At 51.3% G+C, this 19,857-nt stretch overlaps 1 protein-coding gene across 3 annotated transcripts in view; it reads right to left on the bottom strand.

Annotated features, from left to right (window-relative positions):
- CARD11 (caspase recruitment domain family member 11) overlaps positions 1–19,857 on the bottom strand; it is a 110,521-nt gene that overhangs the window by 17,438 nt on the left and 73,226 nt on the right. For 2 of the 3 annotated variants that reach the window (XM_032872775.1, XM_032872776.1), the window contains exons 3-13: positions 13,311–13,523; positions 11,555–11,692; positions 10,327–10,652; positions 7,471–7,650; positions 6,457–6,609; positions 5,912–6,037; positions 5,233–5,430; positions 3,827–4,003; positions 3,032–3,083; positions 1,367–1,449; positions 152–252 (exon numbers count right to left, since the gene is read on the bottom strand). In XM_032872775.1, coding sequence (XP_032728666.1) covers positions 152–252; positions 1,367–1,449; positions 3,032–3,083; positions 3,827–4,003; positions 5,233–5,430; positions 5,912–6,037; positions 6,457–6,609; positions 7,471–7,650; positions 10,327–10,652; positions 11,555–11,692; positions 13,311–13,523 — 1,747 coding nt within the window. The remainder of the gene's footprint in view (positions 1–151; positions 253–1,366; positions 1,450–3,031; positions 3,084–3,826; positions 4,004–5,232; positions 5,431–5,911; positions 6,038–6,456; positions 6,610–7,470; positions 7,651–10,326; positions 10,653–11,554; positions 11,693–13,310; positions 13,524–19,857) is intronic. The other variant, XM_032872777.1, reaches the window with a different exon arrangement.

Here is a 19,857-nt window from a genome sequence, read left to right as displayed (position 1 = left end):
GTTTGGCAATTCGTGGAGCGACCCTGGGAAAACCAAGCGCCTTCTCTGAGCCTTGCTTCACCGGTGAAGTGGGCAGCATGAGGCTGGCTCAAGGGCTGAGTGAGTGGGTGTGGAGACTGTGGGGCACCCTCTGGCCGCCCCTGCCACCCACCTGCGGTGGGGTGCGTCTTCCTTGTAGCGCCGGAGGATGGAGTCGTTTCCGGGGGGCTCGGCGGTGATGGACATGATGCTGGAGCGGCTCCGGTGGGGCTGCTTTGAAACACAGATGCGCAGTGGGGAGCCCAGTGCCTCCGCGGGCACAAATATTACAGATACAGGGGCTCAAATGCACGCGGATGCGTCCCCGCCCCCAACAGGGGCAATCGAACTGGTTCTCAGCAGCGACTCAGCTGGGGGCTGCTTAGGGCAGCTGTAGCCAGAGTGGGGTGCACATCTGCTCGCACATCTGCTAGCCCTGGGCAGGGGTAGGGAGGGCACAGGCAGGAGGCCGCTGGGGCTGGGGCTGGGGGTGGAGCTTGCAGGGTGTGGGTGCAGGGCTGTGCCTTGAACCCTGTTCAGCTGGGGCCCGCGGCGCCGGGCTTGTACCCCGACTCTGGAGAAGAAGACCCTGGGGCCTGGTGGTGGCGGCAGCAACAGATGCCCCAAATGGCACAGCTGCTAGAGGACAACCCTTTGAAGGAAGGCCTGCTGGCTCCTGGCAAAGGCTGCCTTAAATAAGAGCCGAGGCTTTTGCCCCCCAGAGCCGCACACAAAAGCCATTTCTTATCAAACCTCTGCATCCCCCAGGGCCTGGTTTTGGAAGCTGAGCTGACAAGCTTCCCAGGGCTTCACCTCTGGGGTTAGAATTTCTAATCCCACGCCTTCTGCTGCCTGCCTGGTGGGGGTGGGCTGGGACCCCCAGATTCGGGGGGTAAGAGGGTGAGGAGGGCAGGCTGGGACTGGGGGAAGGGCAGGGAGCCTGGGCTGTGTGGTCTGTGGCTCCAGCTGCTCCAGCATCCCCCTCTCCAGGGCTAGCCCCACCAGGGGCTGCCAGAGGGGCCTGGGACCTGAAGTCCTGGCAGAATTTTCAGCGCCTGCCTGTGCGGTTCCCTACGGCTCCTTGGAGGCCCCTCTCTTCCTCCCACCAAGTGTTAAATTGGGAAAGAAGGCAGCGAGAAGGTGTAAATACATCCTGAGCCGGTAGAAACATCTTTAAATAAACATAAGGAGGGTCTGGGCTGCAGCCCCGGAGTGAGGCTGCTCGAAGGCCCAGGGAAGAGCACAGAGCGCAAAGCAAGGGGGTGGGCCTGCTGCGGCCCACGGAGAGGTGGGGCTGGGGACGGGCTCTGAGCCAGAAGGGGGTATGCTGGGGACCCAGCTGGCTTACCATCTTGGAGAAGGAGTTGGTGATGGGCAGGGATCTGGAGGAGCTGGGGCTGGCGTCTGTGCCTTCTTCTTCATGCCCTCGCCCTGGAGGCAGGAGGCAAAGGGGAAAGGCAGGGGAGGGGATTGAGAGCCCCCCGTGAGCACCGAGCACCTGGGGGCTGTCCTTTCTGGGTGGCCTGTTCTCCTAGGGAGGGTGGGGGGTGGCCTCCTCCCTCCTCTCGTTTCCTCAGCTGTTGGCTCCCGGGAGGGAGTCTCTGGTCTTGCCCACTAGTATGTCTTGCCGCCGCCAGGTCCTGGGCAGCCTGGGACGATATCCCGTGTCTCGGGACTCAGGTGGGGGCCCCACCTGGCGCTCTGTGAAACAGCATGAATGGAAGCATGGGTCTGGTAGACTGGAAAGCTCCCTGCCCAGGGACCCTATCCTCAAGATGGATCCCACCGTCTACCAAACAGGCCGATGGGAGACGGGAGCCAGAGTCCACGGCCTCCTCTGTAAAGCCCTGGGCGCCCCTCCTGCTCCTCTGGGGGCTGTCTGGGGTTTTGGGCACACTTCTCTCAGCCCTTGCCTTGCTGCACGGGAAAGCCGGCTTTCCCACCCGCCCCCCCCCAAAGCTTGTGCGTGAATGGTCGGACACACGCACACATCGCCCTAGACAGCAGCGAAGGCTTGGGGAGGGTCCAGAAGTTCCGTCATCCTGCTGCCTCTTTTCCCTCTTTGTGGGGCAAACAGTCCTTCCACAGGCCTCAGGCCATTTACACCCCCTTCTGATGAAGATGATTCTAGAGATACCTGATCTGGCAAAGAGAGGGGTGGAGGGACCCCTGCCTCTGGGCTCCATCAGGTCCAAGGAGAACAGCCTGTGGCCCACTCTGGGCTCTTCCTTCCCCGGCCCCCCAGACCCAGGAGGGGTGCACATCCTCGGTGTGGGGCTCTTACCCTCTGACCTTCTGCAGCCCCACTCTGGAATTCCCTGCTCTGAGCACTGGAAGGGCAGCGCGCCAGACTCCTCCAGTTTGCCCCTGCTCCCCGCTGTGTCCTGAGTGGCCTTCGTGATGGCTCTTTCTCCAGCCCTCCTCTGTCCCCTCTTTCTTGGGCGTCCAGAGCCACGTTCTCCCTCCTCACTGATGGCCTCGTCTCAGAGCACAGGCTCCCACCTATGGGCACCTGGCACACAGCAGATGTCTGACTTCCCCGGGCACACCCTCACTAGCCACCTGTCCCCCAAGAGTCACAGTGAGAATGAGGGACAGGGATCCTGAAGATGCTGTGTCTTGGAGAACCAGGGGCTCACAGCTGGACCCAGACTGCCTGGCCAAAAGCCAGGAAGGACAGTCGAGCCCGTGTCCTGCTGACAAGCCGTGAGCAGAAGCGCCAACCCTGGCTAAGGGATCACGGGCTCCGGGCTGACCTCAGTGTGTGTGTGAGCGTACGTGTGTGTGTGAGCACGTGTGTGCACGTGTGCGCGTGTGTGCCAGGCAGGACGTTTCTACATCGCAGCTCTATCCCTGTCCCATGACGATGAACGTTAATTACTATCGATGCCCCACCACCCTGGGCTGCCAGGCCTGTCTCAGGTTGACTGTGCAGGACAGATCGCCACAATGGGCAAAAAGGAGCTGGAGAGGCAGACGGACAGAGAGGAGAGGAGTCTGGGTGCATACCAACCTTGGAAATCTGAGGCTCGTTTCAGGCTGATGGGGGACTTGGCTCTCTGTAGCTGTGAAGGGAAGACAACAGATAGAGGGAACAAATCAGACAAGGCCTGAGACACCTGTCAGCAGAGTGAGGGAACAGACAGAGGAAGCTTGTGTAGCCTCAGGACGCCTGATGGCATGTGATGCCCGCACCCCAGGCTGTGTGGCAGCGGCTTGCACAGAGGGCCCCCCCCATCCTAGGAGATGACAACACAAGTTTCAGTGGGTATCAGCTGACAGTGGAGGCCAGGGAAGGAGCGCGTGCGGGTGTGAGGCCCAGCAGAACCAGGTACATGACGCAGACATGGGGAATTTTCCAGAAAGCACGAAGCTTTTGGCTACCCTCGCCTGGCACAAGGTGCTGGTGCTTCCTGGGTGGTGGGGGGTGTTCCACCCTGCACTGCCTGGCCCCTCTCATGTGAGATGATCTCATGCGCTCATTCCTCCTGTAGAGGGAGCCTCGGACGGCCCTGGACACTGAGCGGAGCGGACGGGAACCCCAGCGGGCCTCTCACAAGCCATTAACGTCAATAAACACGGCATAGACACTCAATACCTATTTGCTGAATAAACGAATGAATTTCGCAATAATGCTTACTTCATTCGGTCTCTAACTTCAGCTACACGGACAAGAAATGGGAGGTGTGTGAAAGCAAATGGGGGAGAAGCTGGGGCTGGCAGGATTCCCACCGATGGGGCTGGAACAGGGGGAGTCGCATCCAGCCACGTCCCCCAGGGGCTCCATGGCCGCCCCTCCCCCCCATACCTGGATGCCCTTTAGATTCATTCTGCGTTTGGGGGGGTGGTAGGGCAGAAAGTATCTGCTGTCTTCCGGAGACTCCTCTGAGGTAGACGAGTCATCAGCTTCCTGCCCGTTGGTCCTGGGGCTGGCGTCCCCAAAGTTCTGAGAGATGATGGCCACTGGCAGGTTCCTGGGCAGACTCTGGGGTGGAGAGAGGTCAATACCAGCAATGCGGCAGGATGAGTGGCCACCGTCGGCGGCTGACCTTCCCAGGGGCCCCAGCTTGAAATTCAGGATGGCCTGTGCATCTCCCTGACCCCTGTGTCCCCTCTCCCCCTCTCTGATGCCCAGGCTTGTGGTTCTGGCTCTATCCACCCGTCAGCGGCCTCCTGCCCTTGTCTCCCCCTGCTTTATGGTGTTTGCAGCATCAACAGAATGGCCCCTGGGGCCTGACAAGCCACCTTCACACCCCAAGGGGCAACCCTGGGCCTGAGCTCCAAACACAGAACCTGGCAGCTCGGGCCTTGTCCGTCCGGGTGCTTTCTAGCTACTGCCTCGGGCCCAGCTGCACGGGCAGTCGGTAACTTCCAGCTGCCCTCCCCAAACCACACAACCTTCCTGCTGCTTCCTCCAAACCCAAAGCCCTCTGCCTTACTTCCCGGCACAAAACGCATCAAGGTCCCCAAAGAATAATGAAGGGCCTCAGTCCTCAAGCTGACTTGGCCACCTCCTACCACCCGTCTTGGCATGTCTCCTGCCTGTCCCTGCCCACCACCGTACAGGTGGCAGAACCACCCAGAGGGACAGTTGTGATTTACAACATGGTGTTGAAATGCCAAGTTCCTAGACCGGTGTCCTCTGAGGGTCTTGCCCCAGGTTCCCCAGGCCACGGACCAGGGGTGCCCCAGCTGCTAGGGTCCGGGCTCCTTCCCTAGTACATGAGAACTGTCATGGTACCTTCCTGGCAGGAGGGCTTGGTGGGCTGGAGCTCACACGCAGAAGGCACTCAGCCCTGGACCTGTGTGCGACCACACTCGATCGCACAGCTATGACGATGGTAATGTCGTCTGCTCCTATGGCAGCGTCCAGCGCCATACCGTCCGTAAAGGACGGTGCCCTCATAGGTACCAGGGGCTGCAATGGGCAGCGGGCACCTGACGCCAGTGACCCTCCACGTTGTGGTGGCGACTTCGACGGGTGGCTAGCAGCCAGCCGTGGTCCATGGAGAAGGAGCTGAGTCTATCTAGTGAAGTCACTTGCCTAAGCAAGTGGCCAAGACAGGATTTCACCCCGCATTTTCCAAGTTCAAAATTCACCGTCTGTGCAGAGTGTGTGCATGTGCAGGAGGGTCAAGGACGTGGTGGGGTGGAGGTTTGGGGAGGCACCCCCGGGGCTGCAGGTGTGCAAGGCCACGCCCAGCCCGGCCCCACCTGCTCCAAGCTGCTGCTGTCCTTGGAGAGCCGCCGGAGCTTGCTCTCCAGGTTGACGATGCAGGCTTCCCGCCGGACCATCTCAATCCTCATCTCGTCGTTCTTCTCCTCCAGCTCCCGGATCTGCTTCCTGTACTTGTCCTTCTCGATTAAACACTGTGAGTACTGGGTCTGGGCTTCATCCCGGGAATGGAAGGCCTGCGGGGTAGGGGTGGGGGGTGGGGAGGACAAGGCCACTTTTGTTCTTCACCCCAACCGATCAAAATCAGACCCGGGACGTGCTCTGTCTGGATGCCTGCTTCCCAGCCCGGGGGGTCAGGCTGCTCTTCTCCTGACCCCAACTCTTCCCCAACAGTCCACATCACAGCTGCCAAGTGTCCCGCCCTCTCCAGGCCCTTGCCAGGAGGCAGCACCATGTTGAGAGCCCTGGGGCAGTATCTCTCGCCCGCACCCTTCCCCTAGCGCGTGGGGCTGTCTTACTCCTCCCATTTTCCAGATGTGGACACTGAGGCCTCCGTGGGGCAGAGCTAGCCTGCACATCTGATGAGTGACGGAGCCTGAACGTGGCTGTCTGACTCTGGGGATCGCGCAAGAGCATGCGCGCACTGGTGTAGGATCCCCTGGAGCCCGGCGCAGGCCCCCACGCAGGCCCCCACGCCGTCTGGACGCCAGCCCGCACCTGGTCCCGCTCACGCTCCACCTCCTCCAACTGTAGCATGACCGTGTTCATTCGGTGCTTGTACATCTCACAGTCCTTGCCCAGCGTCGAGCACTTCAACTCCAGGTCCTCCTTCTCCTCCAGGTACTGTGAGCGACGGGGAGAGCTCAGTGCCGGCACCCAGCAGGCAGCAGGTGGGGCGGGGGGGGTCTCCCAGCCGAGCCTCCCCGCTGGGCTGTCCCTCCCGGAGAGCCAGCTCTCTGAAGAGCAGGGGCCACATCGGGGGGCATTTAGCTGGGATGTGCTTCCTACCTACTGCGCGCAAGGGAATGCGGAGGGGGGACAGGGCAGACACTGCGTGCCGTCACAGGGCCTGCGTCCAGGAGGGGGAAGGCGGGGGCTGGGGTGTGCAGCAGTTCACCAATCACAGCGAGGGCTCAGGCCAGCACACCTGGGAAATCTGGACCGGGCTGAAACCTTAGTCCCCAGAAGAGAGTGGGGGTCGGTGTACTGGCCGGGGCCGGGGATGGGGGTGGGGTGCTGTCCCTCCAACTGGGGGCTCCCACCTTGTCCCGTAGCTCCTCTGCCTGGCGGACCTCCTCCTGCAGGTTGTAGATCTTGTTGACCAGGTCCTGCCGGTCCTCCAGAGCCTCCTTGCGGTCGTGCTCCAGGATGTCCAAGATGGCCTTGTCGGAGTCTGGCAGGCTTCGCTTCCCTGCCTGGGCGGGCAGGCAGGAAGGTGTGACCATGCTGGGAGTGGGGCAGAGCCGGGAGCCAGGTGGACCCGGAGGGAGGGGTGGGGGAAGGGAAGGGGGTAACCATAGAGCCAGCGACAGACGCTGGGAGAGCAGAAGTTTTTGTGCCAGGGAAGCAGAGAAGGAGTTGGTGCCTCCTGGGGTCCTTAAGCAGCTTATTATTTAAGAATTTTATCTCCTGGAAAGAAGCATAAAACCCACTTCTGCTCAGGAACATCCCAATGCCTATTGTTCTGCCCTAGCTCTTATCAGAGCCAAGAAAAGCAGTCGGCGCTCCCCCAAACACTTCACAGGTGACAGCAAAGAAGGGGCAGCTCTCCTGTCCAGATGCATCCCCCCAAATATCAATTAATCTGCTTTGGTTAACCCGGGATTCATTCTTGGCTCCAGATCCACGCTTTAAACCCTGGGCGGCCAGGGAGCCATTCTGGAGGAAGGGGGAGGGGAAGCCTTTTTCTTTCCCTGTCCATGTGTTTCTCGGCTGTCTCCTCCTCCACACCCGAAAACAAGTCTGTGATGAGAAACATGGGGAGCCACTGGACATTTTAACAAATCATGTGGAGCTGAGAGGTGGATTTCTTGGGATCTTTAAGGGGGAAATCTGTTTCCTGGTTGTCCCTGCCTCACAGAGCCTGGGACAAGTGTCATCTCACATAATGTCATGTCTCTGACAAGTGGGGAGGGCGGTGACCCCACCTGGCAGGGCGGGGACATAAAGGACCCCAGGGACACTGGGGACTGCCTGTGGTCCTGCGGTCAGCAAGGGGGATGCACACCCGGGCCAGGGTCTACCCCTCTTGTCCCCTGCCCTGCCCCAGCCCACACCTGGATGATGGACTGCAGCTCCTGGATTTTGGTCTTCAGCATCTCATTCTCCCGCTCCAGTTCCAGAACCTGCTCCCTCTTGGGCCGGTTCTCAATGTCGTTCTTCAGTTTCAGAGACTGGTTTCTCTCGAGCTTGCATTCTTCCTCCATCTTATTCAACCGGTGCTTGAGCTGGTCAATCTGAAACATCCAACAGTGCGGTTGGCAGGCAATACAGGGGAAAGGCAACTGTCCCCCAGATGCCCAGCGGACTTCCCGCATAAGCTGTGTGATGCCCACCCCCCTTGTTCCAGTTAGTGATAAAGAAGGGCTCAAAGAAACCCGCTGCGGTAAAACAAAGTGCCATCTTCTTGATGAAGAGCTCTTGATTTGTTAATTTAGGATAATGATGAAAGGGGCTACATGTCCCTTAGAGAACCTGGGGGAGCTCCATTCAAAAACCCATGTCATCGCAGGAAGTGAGGTGACCACGAGCTCAGGGTTCTGGGCCCCACACCCTGACTTTGCCCCAGGGTGACTGGTATAGGCTTGTCCTTGTGGGTTCCCACAAACTTCTATTCGGACAAACAGCACTGCTGTGAAAAGGACAGTGTGAGACCCTCTGGGCTCACAGCATCTCTGGCCTAAAGGACCCACACTCAGGGCCGGGAGAGAGGCATCCGGAAATGTAACAAGACAAGCAGAGATGTGCTGAGCTCTGCCCTGGAGAGGCGACTGATAGGAAGGTGGCCCAGGAGAAGACTTCTTAGACCTTCGTGACTAAGTGTGTCTGTCTCCCCCAACTGATCGACCTTACAGAACACCCACAGCAGGCCTGTCTTCAAGGGCCACAGGAAAGGGAGGCGCCAAAGGGGCGAGCTCCCTCTTACAAATCTAGGCTTACGGGGAGAACCCTGCAAGGCTCCTGGCAGGCAGAGGGTGGTAACTTTAGCAAGGAAAACAGTGCTTGGGCCCCCATGGAAGGGAAAGAAGGAAGAGGCACACAGGGAAGCAGCCTGGGGCTGGGAAATGACCTAGGGACTCAGCTGGCCAGATGTTCTTTCAAGTTCTGGACACGCTTCCTTCTGTTCCTATATTACCAGGGAAATATAATATAGGACAAAGCTCTAGGAGAGAAACTTCTAAGTCACTGTCATGGGTTAATGTCTCCAAATCCTAGCTACAACAAAACTCCTTCCCGGCATCTTGAAAGGTCAGCCCGAGTGCCCAGTGCTGGGTCCAGATCCCGTGTCCCATCCAAGTGGGCATGGAGTGCCAGCACTGTGGGGTGCTTACTGGGTCAGCCATTTTGCCGAAGACAAGGGGCTGTGTCTCAGCAACCCTAGGACACAGGAATTATTTTCCATGATTGCCATTTACAAACGAGGAAACAGGCTAGAAGCCAAGTAAAGCGGTAAAGCCAGAAACCAAAGGCAGATTCAAACTCAAATGTATAGGCTTTCGAAGTCCCGTATTCTTGGCAGAAATGCTCTACTGCCCGCCATGCCACTGACTCCAGTCACCTGAATTCCAGCGAATTGTTTACTGATCTGTCTGCTTCAACTAAATTGTAAGTGACCCGAGCAGAAATCAGGTTATTTATCCCCGCGTCCCCCACCGTGCTTAGCACTGCGCCTTACACATGGCAAGCGCTTAATAAATATTCCGAGTCTATTTTCCACCCAGCAGCCAGAGTAATCCTTCTAGATATAAATCAGTTGTCATTCTCCAGCTCTCAATCCTTCAGTGGCTTCCCATCGCAACTGGAATAAATTCCAGAGTTCTTACCCTGCCCTGATGATCTGGACCGTGGCCACCTCTCTGGGCCACTTCCTAAGTTGGCTCCTGGCCACTGGCTCTCTTGATGGTCAAAAACACCAAGCATGTCCCCTACTTAGGACCTTCCATTGCTCTTTGCTCTTCCCCATGAGCCCTGCATGGCTGGCTCCCTCACTGTCCTCAGACCTCTGCTCCCGTGTCCCCTCCTCAGAGACCCTGACCATCCTCTTCAAAGTCGTATCTCTCACTCACTATCCTCATCCTCCTTCCTTCCCTCTTCTTAGTAGCACTTATGATTAGCAGGTGCTTATGTATTTGTTTGCTGATTAGCATGTGAGCTCTGTGACAGCAGAGCCTGGGTCTTGAGTTATGTATCCCTGGAAAAGAGCCTGGTGCACGGTGGCCCTCAATAAATAAAAAGGATAAATGAGTTAAGCAAATTCCCTTCCCCGTCACCATTTTGGAGGTAAACTCATTCATGACATTAATCACTTGGGTGGGGATTGTTCATTGATAAGTACATTGACCGTCCCCATTGCCATGCGGAGATTGTGGATCCAGCTGTGAACGGCGGGGTCCCGGCCTCAGACACCTCAAGTCTCCAAGTATCCACCTCCTCGCTGATTTTCCTGAAGGTCACTCACGGTCAGAGCCCCTGGGTTCTCCATCGACCCCCTCTCCTGGCTTTGTAGAGGGGCTGTGTGGGCGTGTGTGCGCATGCACATGTTACCTGGGGCGGGATGGGGGGGGGGCGGGCGGAGCAAGTGGCGGGAAGCCCCACCGCGTCCGTGTGCGCATGTCCGGACATGCGCATGGAGGATCTGAGGCCGGAACCAGGGGTGGGAATCCCCGCCCGGTCTTGATGCGCACGTCTGCGCACGCGCAAGGTGGCCCCGGCCCTCGGCTGTCATGCTAAGCCTCACTGGGTTGGTGTGTTCGCGCGCATGGTGGATCAAGACGCCCCCAAGAACACAGTGTTCCCCACTGCCCCTCTCCTAGCTGAGTGAGAAGCTCTGGCGGCTCGTGCGCGCCTGAGTGCACCTGCCAGCGCGGGGGTCCCGAGCCCCAGCAGCCCCCGCCCCCGCGCATGCCGCTCACCTCGAGTTGCAGGTCTCGGCTTCTCATGACCGCCATGTTCTTCTCCTCGCTGAGCTGGGCGTAGCGCATGGCCAGGTTGTAGTTGTCGTCCTTCACCTTGACCAGCTCGTCATTGTAGCTGTCGCGCTCCTCCTTCATCTTGTAGTACCGCTCCTGGAAGGTCAGCAGCTCCACCCGAGTCAGCGTCAGCTGCTTCTTCTCGTCCTCCAGCTGCCGCGACTTGGCCAGCAGCTCGCACCGCTGCAGGTCCTTGGCCTTCATCTGCTGCTGTAGCTTGATGACCTCGTTCATGAGGAAGTGCGTGAGACCCTCGTGGCCCTCCTCCACTGCGGAAAGGGGGCGCCCGTCAGGTCAGAGGATGGGGAGAGTGCACAGGGCCCAGGGGTGGGGTCAGGGTCCGGGTCCATCCTTCACTCACTCACTCACTCACTCACTCACTCATTCACACCAACACTGCTCTGAGGCTTTAGGTCTTGGACGCTCAGAGTGAGCAAGAAAGCATTGAGGAGGGAAAACATCCTAGGAAGGTGGAAAAACATTGCCAAAGCCCTCCAGAGAGCCCTGCGAGGAGGATCTTGGCACATTTCAGAAACTGAAGGAAGACCGAAGTGGCTGGAGTCCAGAGAGGTGGAGAGGCAGAAGCGGGAACATCAGCGGGGAGGGGCTGACCGCGTAGGGTTCTTGTGGGCTCCACTAAAGCCATGGGTGTTAGCTGGTTGCCGTGGAGGACCACCAAAGGTTTTCAGTGAGGAGGGTGACTTGAAGGCTGGAGATAGCACTGGAGAGAGCAGGAATGGCTGTAGAGTGGATGGGATTGGAGGAGCCTGGAACTGGGGTAGTGGTGGAGGCGGAGAAAAGGCTGATTGAGGACTATTTATGGAGGAAACTTGAGAGGAGGTTACCGAGGGCTCTGGCTCAGGGTTGCTGCCGATGCAGTAGGCAAGGCAAGGACAGGATCCAGAGGGCAGTAGGGATTTCTGCTCTACCTGCACCAACACTCATGGAGGTTGCTCCATGAACACCCACTTCTCTTGGCTCCTCCTTTGGTCTGTCTCCGTCACCTGCCTTTGATCATCAGGCAGAAATGAGGGGTTGACAGCGCACAAGGGCCACATGAACACTGTCCTAATGTCATGGCACTGTTCCCTCACTGGACTCATACATACACACAGATGCACACACACAGTCCTACCAGAGTTCCAAGGCTCCTGATGGCAAAGCCACATACCCACAATGGTGGAGAATCTGCGGGTGGGCTCCTTTCCGGTCACCAGTTTGTACAGTTCTGGGTAGTAAAATTCCAGACTCTCCAAGAAGACCACGTAGCCCCTTTGGCCCTTGGTATGTAGGATGTCCAACAGTCGGCCTGGCGGAACGGAAATCACCCAGTGAGAAGAAGAGTGCACTTCTTTGATTGGATGCCGGTCTCAGCGTCCAGCCTCACCCTGGACTCCTAACCCTCAATAAACTTTAAGAAGACAGTCTCACCACATCCTGTCATTTGACAGTGGTCTCTGGGAGTCCAGATACTATAAATCAAAGTGCCAGGTCCTCAACAGGGATTTAGTGGCTGTTAGTTTTCCTTTCTCTGAGAAATTGGTAGAACCAGGATAAATGGAATTGCAGCTATGGGAAACCAACAGTTTCAAAGAGCTTCCCAATTGACCGGGCGCGGAAATTAACCACACAGGCACCAGCTCTTCTGTGATTGAAGGGGGCTGGAAGTACAAAGCAATTACAGAGTCATGCATGGTTTTCTGATACTCGGAGCAGGAAGACAAATCTTCAGGGGCAGAGCTAGGAAAAGTCACGGGAAGCAAGAACAACTCCACGATCTTTGGGATTATTTCCTAGTCCGGAAACATCTTTAACCTAAATGTAACCTGCCAGACACTTTAAGTTTCTTTGCTACTGGGTCCACGTAATATTTACATTTCTTGACCCATCCTCAAATATTTTATTTTCAGATATTTCTTCCCTTGAGGTCAGGACAGATATAATAAATACGTTTCATCATACGGCAGGGAAGTGATTTCCAAACCCTTTCAATGGTGAGCCACTGAAAGAAAGATATTTTACATTGTGACCATACGCACCTGCACAAACACAGGTGTATATATATGCTTATGTATGTAAAACCAAGTTTTACAAACCACACTTAGTACCTTTGAAGAATGGGATAAAGGGTCATGGACCCCTTCTCAGAATAATTTTTTTTTTTATTTTTATTTATTTATTTTAAAGATTTTATTTATTTATTTGACAGAGGTCACAAGTAGGCAGAGAGGCAGGCGGAGAGAGAGGAGGAAGCAGGCTCCCTGCTGAGCAGAGAGCCTGAGGCGGGGCTCGATCCCAGGACCCTGGGATCACAACCTGAGCCGAAGGCAGAGGCTTTAACCTACTGAGCCACCCAGGCGCCCCCAGAATAATATTTTTAAACAGATAAAAAGGAATTGGACTATAAAGGGAATCAATTCTAATAAGATATGTTATCAAATACTAAATTTGAGATTCAGTAATAAAAGTGCTTCTTCACTGATGCATTAATAACACGATCTCTTGGCAGCTCTAATAACTACTCTAATTTTGAGGGGGAGATGAGTGTAAATGCTATTTTGGAAGATCTGTAACAGCTGTAACGTGGTATGAAGATATCTGTAATTTTATTGTTGACAAAGTCACAGGTATTGCTAAGCCCCACTGCGATTCGTTGCCTACATACATTTGCAATTGATGGAAAGGCTAAATCTCGGTTAAAGTTAGTAAAATAAAGACATAATTTCCCCCATCCAAGTTCACAGACGCTTGCAGTTCCAGATGTAGAGAGCTCGGTGGGGGAACAAGGGTGGGCAGAAATCTGCGCACCCCAGTTTGAAAATTCCTGACCGGGAGAAACATCGTTTGGGTAGTCATCTACAGGGTAATTCCTGGAGCTGCCACAAGAGGGCGCCCACCCTTTCCTCCTGGGCGGCTCCTTGGGTTACCTGCCCGGTTGATCTTGGATGGCAGCATGGGCGCGTTGAGGACCTCGTCTTCATCCTGCTCATCAATGACCTTACACTGGCGCAGATAGGGGGTGAGCTTGGCCGGGTTGATGTAGCGACTGAGCATGTGCCGGTTGCACTCCACATTCTCCCACAAGGCATCCTCCTCATCCTTCAGTGTCTCCATGTAGTCGTCCATCTCTGGCCCTCCTCCTTTTGGACAAAAGCCCCAACAAGGTTAATAAAGGAGCCTCACCGGAATGGCTCCTTAAACTCTTTTAGGGTGATCTCTAGAATATACTGTTGAGTGTTAAAAAAAAAAAAAACCCAGGTAATAAAGTACATAAGGTATTTTACCTCTTATTTAAGAAAGGAAAATGATACAGACATAGAGATATATATTTCTTTATATACTACACATAAACAGTGGACAAGTAAGCCATAAAATTTGAAAAAAAATTATTTATAGAGAGGGAAAATTTTGCAGTTGGAGTATATCCTTTCCATCCAAGTTTTTATCTTACTAAGAATTTATCTTCCCCCAAACAATACATACTATTGCTTTCTGTTTTACAATTTCACATAAAAGACATCATATTGTATGCTTGTTTCCTTTTTCAACTTGTTTTTTTCTCTCTACCTTTTCTGAGTTTTATCTGCATTGATACACACTCGCACGCGCACACATGCACACGTTCATTTTTTAAAAAACGGCTTTATTGGGATATAATTCATGTACCATACAATTCACCTTTTAAAATTCAATGTGTACATTTCAGTGGTTTTTAGCATATTCACAGAGTTGTACGACCATCACAATGGATTTTAGAACATTTCCATCATCAACCCCAAAAGAAACTCTATCCCTCTCAACTAGCATCTCCCCATTCCCCCCATTCCTGCTCCTCCAGTGGTAGGTGCCCTCCAATCTACTTTCTGTCTCTGTAGACTTAATATTCTGGACCTTTCATGTAAGTAGAATCTTGCAACATGTGGTCTTTTGTGACGGGCTTCTTTCATGGAGCGTAATGTTTTTACTTTTCATCCATATTGCTTCAGTACTTCATTTCTTTTTACTGATGAATAATTTTTCATTATATGCCTATATCCTATTGGTGAACATTTGGGTGGGTGGCTTCTATTTCTTGGTGATTATAAGTTATGTTGCTAAGAATGTATGTGTATATGTATGGGTTTTTGTGTAGACATATTTTTTTTTTTTAAGATTTGTTTTTATTTGAGAGAGCATGAGAGAGAACAGAGAGCACATGCAGGGAGGGGAGAGAGCCAGAGGAAGAGGGAGAAGCAGGCTCCCTCTGATCAGGGAGCCCAATGTGGGGCTCAATCCAAGGACCCCAAGATTATGACCTGAACTGAAGGCAGATGCTTAACCGACAGAGCCACCAGGAAGCCCCTAGGCCTATGTTCTTATATCCCTTGGACAGACACAGAAGGTGGAATTGCTGAGCCCCATGGAAAGCCCATCTTTAACATTTTGAGGAACTGCCAAACGGCTTCCCAAAGTGCCTGACACAATTTACATTCCTGCTAGTGACGCATGAGAAGTCTAACATATCCATATCCTTGTCAACACTTGTGGTTGTCTCTCTGTTTTATTAGTCATCCGAGTGGGTAGGAAGTGGTATTTCAGTGTGGTTTTGATTTGTATTTCTCTAATGGCTAACGATGTTAGCATCCTTTCATGTGCGTATCAGCCATTTGTATATGGAGAGATGTCTATTCAAACCCCCCCGCCCAGTTTTAAACTGGGTTGTCTTTACTATGGAGTAGTAGGAATTCTTTATGTGACCTGCATATAATTCCCTTATCAGATATATGATGTGTAAGTATATCCTCCCATTCTCCCAGTTACATTTTCACACTCGTAAAGGTATTATTTGTAGCACAAAAGTTTTTAGCTTTGATGGGAGTCCCATTGATTTATTTTTTTCTTCTTTTCACTTGGGCTTTTGGTGTGTACCTAAAAACCATTGCCTAGTTCAAGGCCGTGAAGATTTGCTTCTATTTTTCCCAAGAGTTTTATCCTTTTAGCATTTACATTTAAGGCCCATGATGCATTTTGAATTCGTATTTGCATATGGTGTGAGGTAGAGGTTCAACTGGTTCTTTCACATGCGGGTATTTAGTTGTCCCAGCAAAATTTGTTGAAAAGATTATTCTTTCCCCATGGATTGGCCTTGGCATCTTCGTCAAAAATCAGCTTACTGTGTTTGCTTCTGGACTCTCGATTCTATTGGTCTATAGGTCTATATTTACGCCAGCACTGTACTGTCTTCATTACCATAGATGTGTAGTAAGTTTTGAAATTGGGAAGCATGCATGAGTCCTCTGAACTTTTTCCTTCTTTTTAACATTGTTTTGGTTAGTTACAGCAATTCCATAGGTTTTAAGGATCAGTCTGTCAATATATGCAGAAAGAGGAAGCGGGGATTTCAATACTGAATCCACTGGCTGTGTAGACCGATTTGGAGGCCGTAAAACAATGACCCATGAATACGGGGTATCTTTTCATTTGTTTGGGTCTTTACTTTCTTTCAGTAATGTTTTATAGTTTTCAATGTACAAGTCTTTTTTTTTTTTTTTAGGTCTTTACTTTCTTCCAGCAATGTTTTATAGTTTTCAGTGTATGTCTTTTTTTTTTTTAAGATTTTATTTATTTATTTGACAGAGGGAGAGAGAGATCACAAGTAGGCAGAAAGACAGGTGGAGAGGTGGGGGGGAAGCAGGCTCCCTGCTGAGCAGAGAGCCCGATGCGGGACTCGATCCCAGGACCCTGGGATCATGACATGAGCTGAAGGCAGAGGCTTAACCCACTGAGCCACACAGGTGCCCCTTCAGTGTACAAGTCTTGCACCTCTTTTGCTTAATGCGTTCCCAGGTATTTTATTCTTTTGATGACATCGTAAATATGTACCATTTTCTTAATTTCATTTGTGGAATGTTCACTGCTACTGTATAGATATACAACTGATTTTTCTCTGTTGATCTCCCATTCTGCATCCTTACCAAAATAATTTCTTAGTTCTAATTGTTTGTTGGCGGGTTTCTTGTGATCTTCTCTATGCAAGATAGTGTCACCTGCAGTTAGATAGTTTAATTCTGGCTTTTCGATCTGGACAGCTTTTATTTCTTTTTCTTGCCTAACTGCCCTGGCTAGACCCTCCAGCACAACATTGAATAGGATTGGCAAGAACGTCTTTTCTTGTTCTTGATCATAGGGGGAAAGTGTCCTTTTTTTTTTTTTTTTTCCATTAAGTGTGATGCTAGTTGGTTATTTGTGTGTGTGTGTTTAGATATCTTTTATCAGGTTGGGGGAGATCCCTTACATTCCTGGTCTGTTGAGTAATTTTGTCATGAAATTAATCAATGTAGATGACCATGTGATTTTTAGTTTTGATTCTGTTAAAGTGGTGTATTATATTACTTGATTTTCAGGTATTAGAAAAACCATGCATTCTTGATATAAATCCCATTTCATCGTGGTATGTAATTATTCTTATATACTACTTGATTCAATTTGGTGGCATACTTTTGAGGACTTCTACATCTATATTCATAAGAGATATTGGTCAGTAGTTTTCTCACTTGTGAATGTCTTGGAGTGGTTTTGTTACTGGAGTAATATTGGCCTCACAGAATTAGTTGGGAAATATTCCTTTCTTTTCTATCCTTTGGAAGAGTCTGTGAAGAATTTTTTCTTTTGTTTGGCAGAAGCTAACAGGGAAGACATCTGGGCCTGGGCATTTCTTTGTGGGTATATTTTTGGTTACTCATTCTTTACTTGTTATATGTTTGCTTAGATTTCCTGTTTTTCTTGAGTCAGTTTCAGTAGTTTGTATCTTTCTAAGAATTTGTCCATTTCATCTAAGTCATATAATTTATTGGAGACAATTATTCATATTATTCCTTTATAACACTTTTATTTACAGAAGGTTTCTAGTAATGTCCTCTCTTTTATTTCTGATTATACTAATCAGAATCACGTTCTTCTGGATCTAGGGTGCCCTCAAAACTCTACCAAGGGATACCTTGCCTTAATTAGGGGGAACAAAATGAATATTTATTTTAACTTCTTACTGCCCCAGCCATCATACTTTCAAACCATGGTTTCTCTCTTCTTAGTTTCCTGTAAGTCTCATTAACCTTGGAGGGGGGTGTGGAGGGAAGGGGAAGAGAGGAGTGGAGAGAAAGAAGGGGAAGTAGAAGGGGGAGAAGGGGAGAGTGAGAGAGAAAGGAGGGGGAGGGGAAGGGAGAGGAGGAGGAAGGAGGTGGGCAGGGAGAGAGAAGAGGGAAGGGGAAGGGGGAGGAAGAAGGGGAGAGAAGGGTGGGTAGACTTCTCTCTTTTTTCCTTAGTCACTCTAGCTAAAGGTTTATCAATTTTGCTGTTATTTCAAAGAACCAACTTTATCTGAAACTAATGTAGCATTACATGTCAAATATTCTTAAAAGAATTAAAAACAACAAAGAACTTTTGGTTTCACTGATTTCCATTGCCTTTCTATTCTCTAACTCACTGAATTCTGTACTAATCTCTATTATCTCCTTCTGTCTGCTTCCTTTGGATTTAATTTGCTCTTCTTTTTCTAGTTGCATAAGGTGAAACGCTAGGTTATTAAGATCTTTCTAAGTGAAAACATTAGAGCTATAAATTTCCCTCCAAGCACTGCTTCAGCTGCACCCATTTCGGTAGGCTGCAATCTTCACCTTCATTCTTCTCGAAGTAAGTTTCCTAATTTCTTTCCTGATTCCTTCTTTGACCCACTGGTGATGTAGAAGTGTGGTCTTCAGCTTCCCCCATATTTGTGAATTCCCCAAATTTCAGTGTTATTTATTTCCAATTTAATGCCATTGTGGCTGGAAAACGTGCTCCCTATTATTTCAATCCTTTTAAGCTGCTGAAGCTAGGTATACGGACCCGCATACCACCAAGCTTGGAGAATGTTCCAGATGTGTGCTTAAGAAGAGTGTGTCTTGCTGCCGTTGGGAGGAGTGTGCTAAGGACATCTGCTAGATTTAGCTCATTTATAGGGTCGTTCAAGTCCTCTGTCTCCTTGTTGATCTTCTGGCTAGTGGTTCCATCCATTATTAAAAGTAGGTATTAAAGTCTGCGACTATTCAGTTAATTGTTCAATTTGACTGTTTTATGTATTATTCCACTGCAAGAATATACCGTAATTTATTTACCCATGTCCCTCCTGATGAATATTTAATCTCCCCCAGTGTTTTGCATGGATCCTGTTTGCAGCAGGAACCCACGGAAGCAAGCGAGATGCCGGTCAGCTGGTCAGTCCCTACTCCACAATCCTTTTGTACTAGGGAGTAACCTTCGAAAGGAATGTGGTAGCGTAAACACATTCCAAGACACATTGTTTTAAAAAAAAGTCAAATTTCAGAATACATCTATGAAATATACTATCAAAAAAAAATTTTTTTGGTCTTGGTCCTGGTTCCCGACACAGAGCTCTTAGGACTCTTGGTATCTTGAATGATGAGTGTCTTTTGTATGATAATGAGAGGACACTCGGCTTAAGGGCTTGGAGATAGCTTGGGGTGGCGATGGGGTGGATGCCGGAAAGACCAAGTGGTTAGAGGGTTATGACATTCAGCTCCACACCCCTACCTCTGGGGAGGAGAGAGAAACTGGAAATTGAATTCAGTCATCAAGAATGAATGATCTAATCAATCATGGTTATGTAATGAAACCTTGATAAAAATCCTTCAACAGTGGGCTTTAAGGAGCTTCTGGGCAGGGGAATACATGTTCCCGCTGGACAGGGTGGCTTACCTCAACTCCACGGGGACAGAGGCTCCCACACTCCAGACTCTTCTAGATTCCACCCTCCAGCTGCCCATTTGCATCCCTTAAACTGTAATTAGTATCGTATCTTCTTGGGGTGTATGAGTCATTTTGGCAAATTACTGAACCTGACAAGGGGTTGTGGGAACCCCGGATTTGTGGCCGCTCGGGGAGAGTATGGGTGGCCCCTGAGACTTGAAGCTGGCATTGGGAGTGGGGGCAGGCCTGTGGGGGTCTTTGGTGACTCTGGAGAGTTAGTGTTGGGATTGAGTCGAGTTGTGGCACCCCTAGCCGATGTTGGAGAATTGGCTGGTGTGTGGAAAATGACACGTTATTTGGGGTTCAGGAAGAAGATGTCACAGCGTAGCGTGAAACCACAAACGTAACACACCGCTAAGCAAGACTAGTCAGGTGTGTATGCAGAGAGAGAGGAAGGAAGGGAGAGAGAAAGGGCAGGGAAAGGTTCCAGAAAACTGGACGCGATGGTCACATCTGGGAAGAGGAATAAGTTCAAAGGCTAGTGACCAAGGCGGACGTGGACACGACACTGTTTTAGTATTTACAACAAGCATAAGGCAGTGCACAACTTGTACGATTTGGAAGGGAAAAAAAAGACGAATGAAGGGAGAAGCCAAGTACGGCACACTAGACAAGCCAATATCCAATCTTTCCCCCTGACACACATCTTCCGGGAAGACCACAGCCCCAGCAGCATGTTTGCACCAAGGA

This window comes from Lontra canadensis, unplaced genomic scaffold (assembly GCF_010015895.1).
Source record: "Lontra canadensis isolate GAN:19392208 unplaced genomic scaffold, GSC_riverotter_1.0 scaffold45, whole genome shotgun sequence".
Taxonomy (NCBI): Eukaryota; Metazoa; Chordata; class Mammalia; order Carnivora; family Mustelidae; genus Lontra; species Lontra canadensis.
The sequence above is the reverse complement of the archived record's forward strand: the minus strand, read 5'-3'. Positions and strand labels throughout refer to the sequence as shown.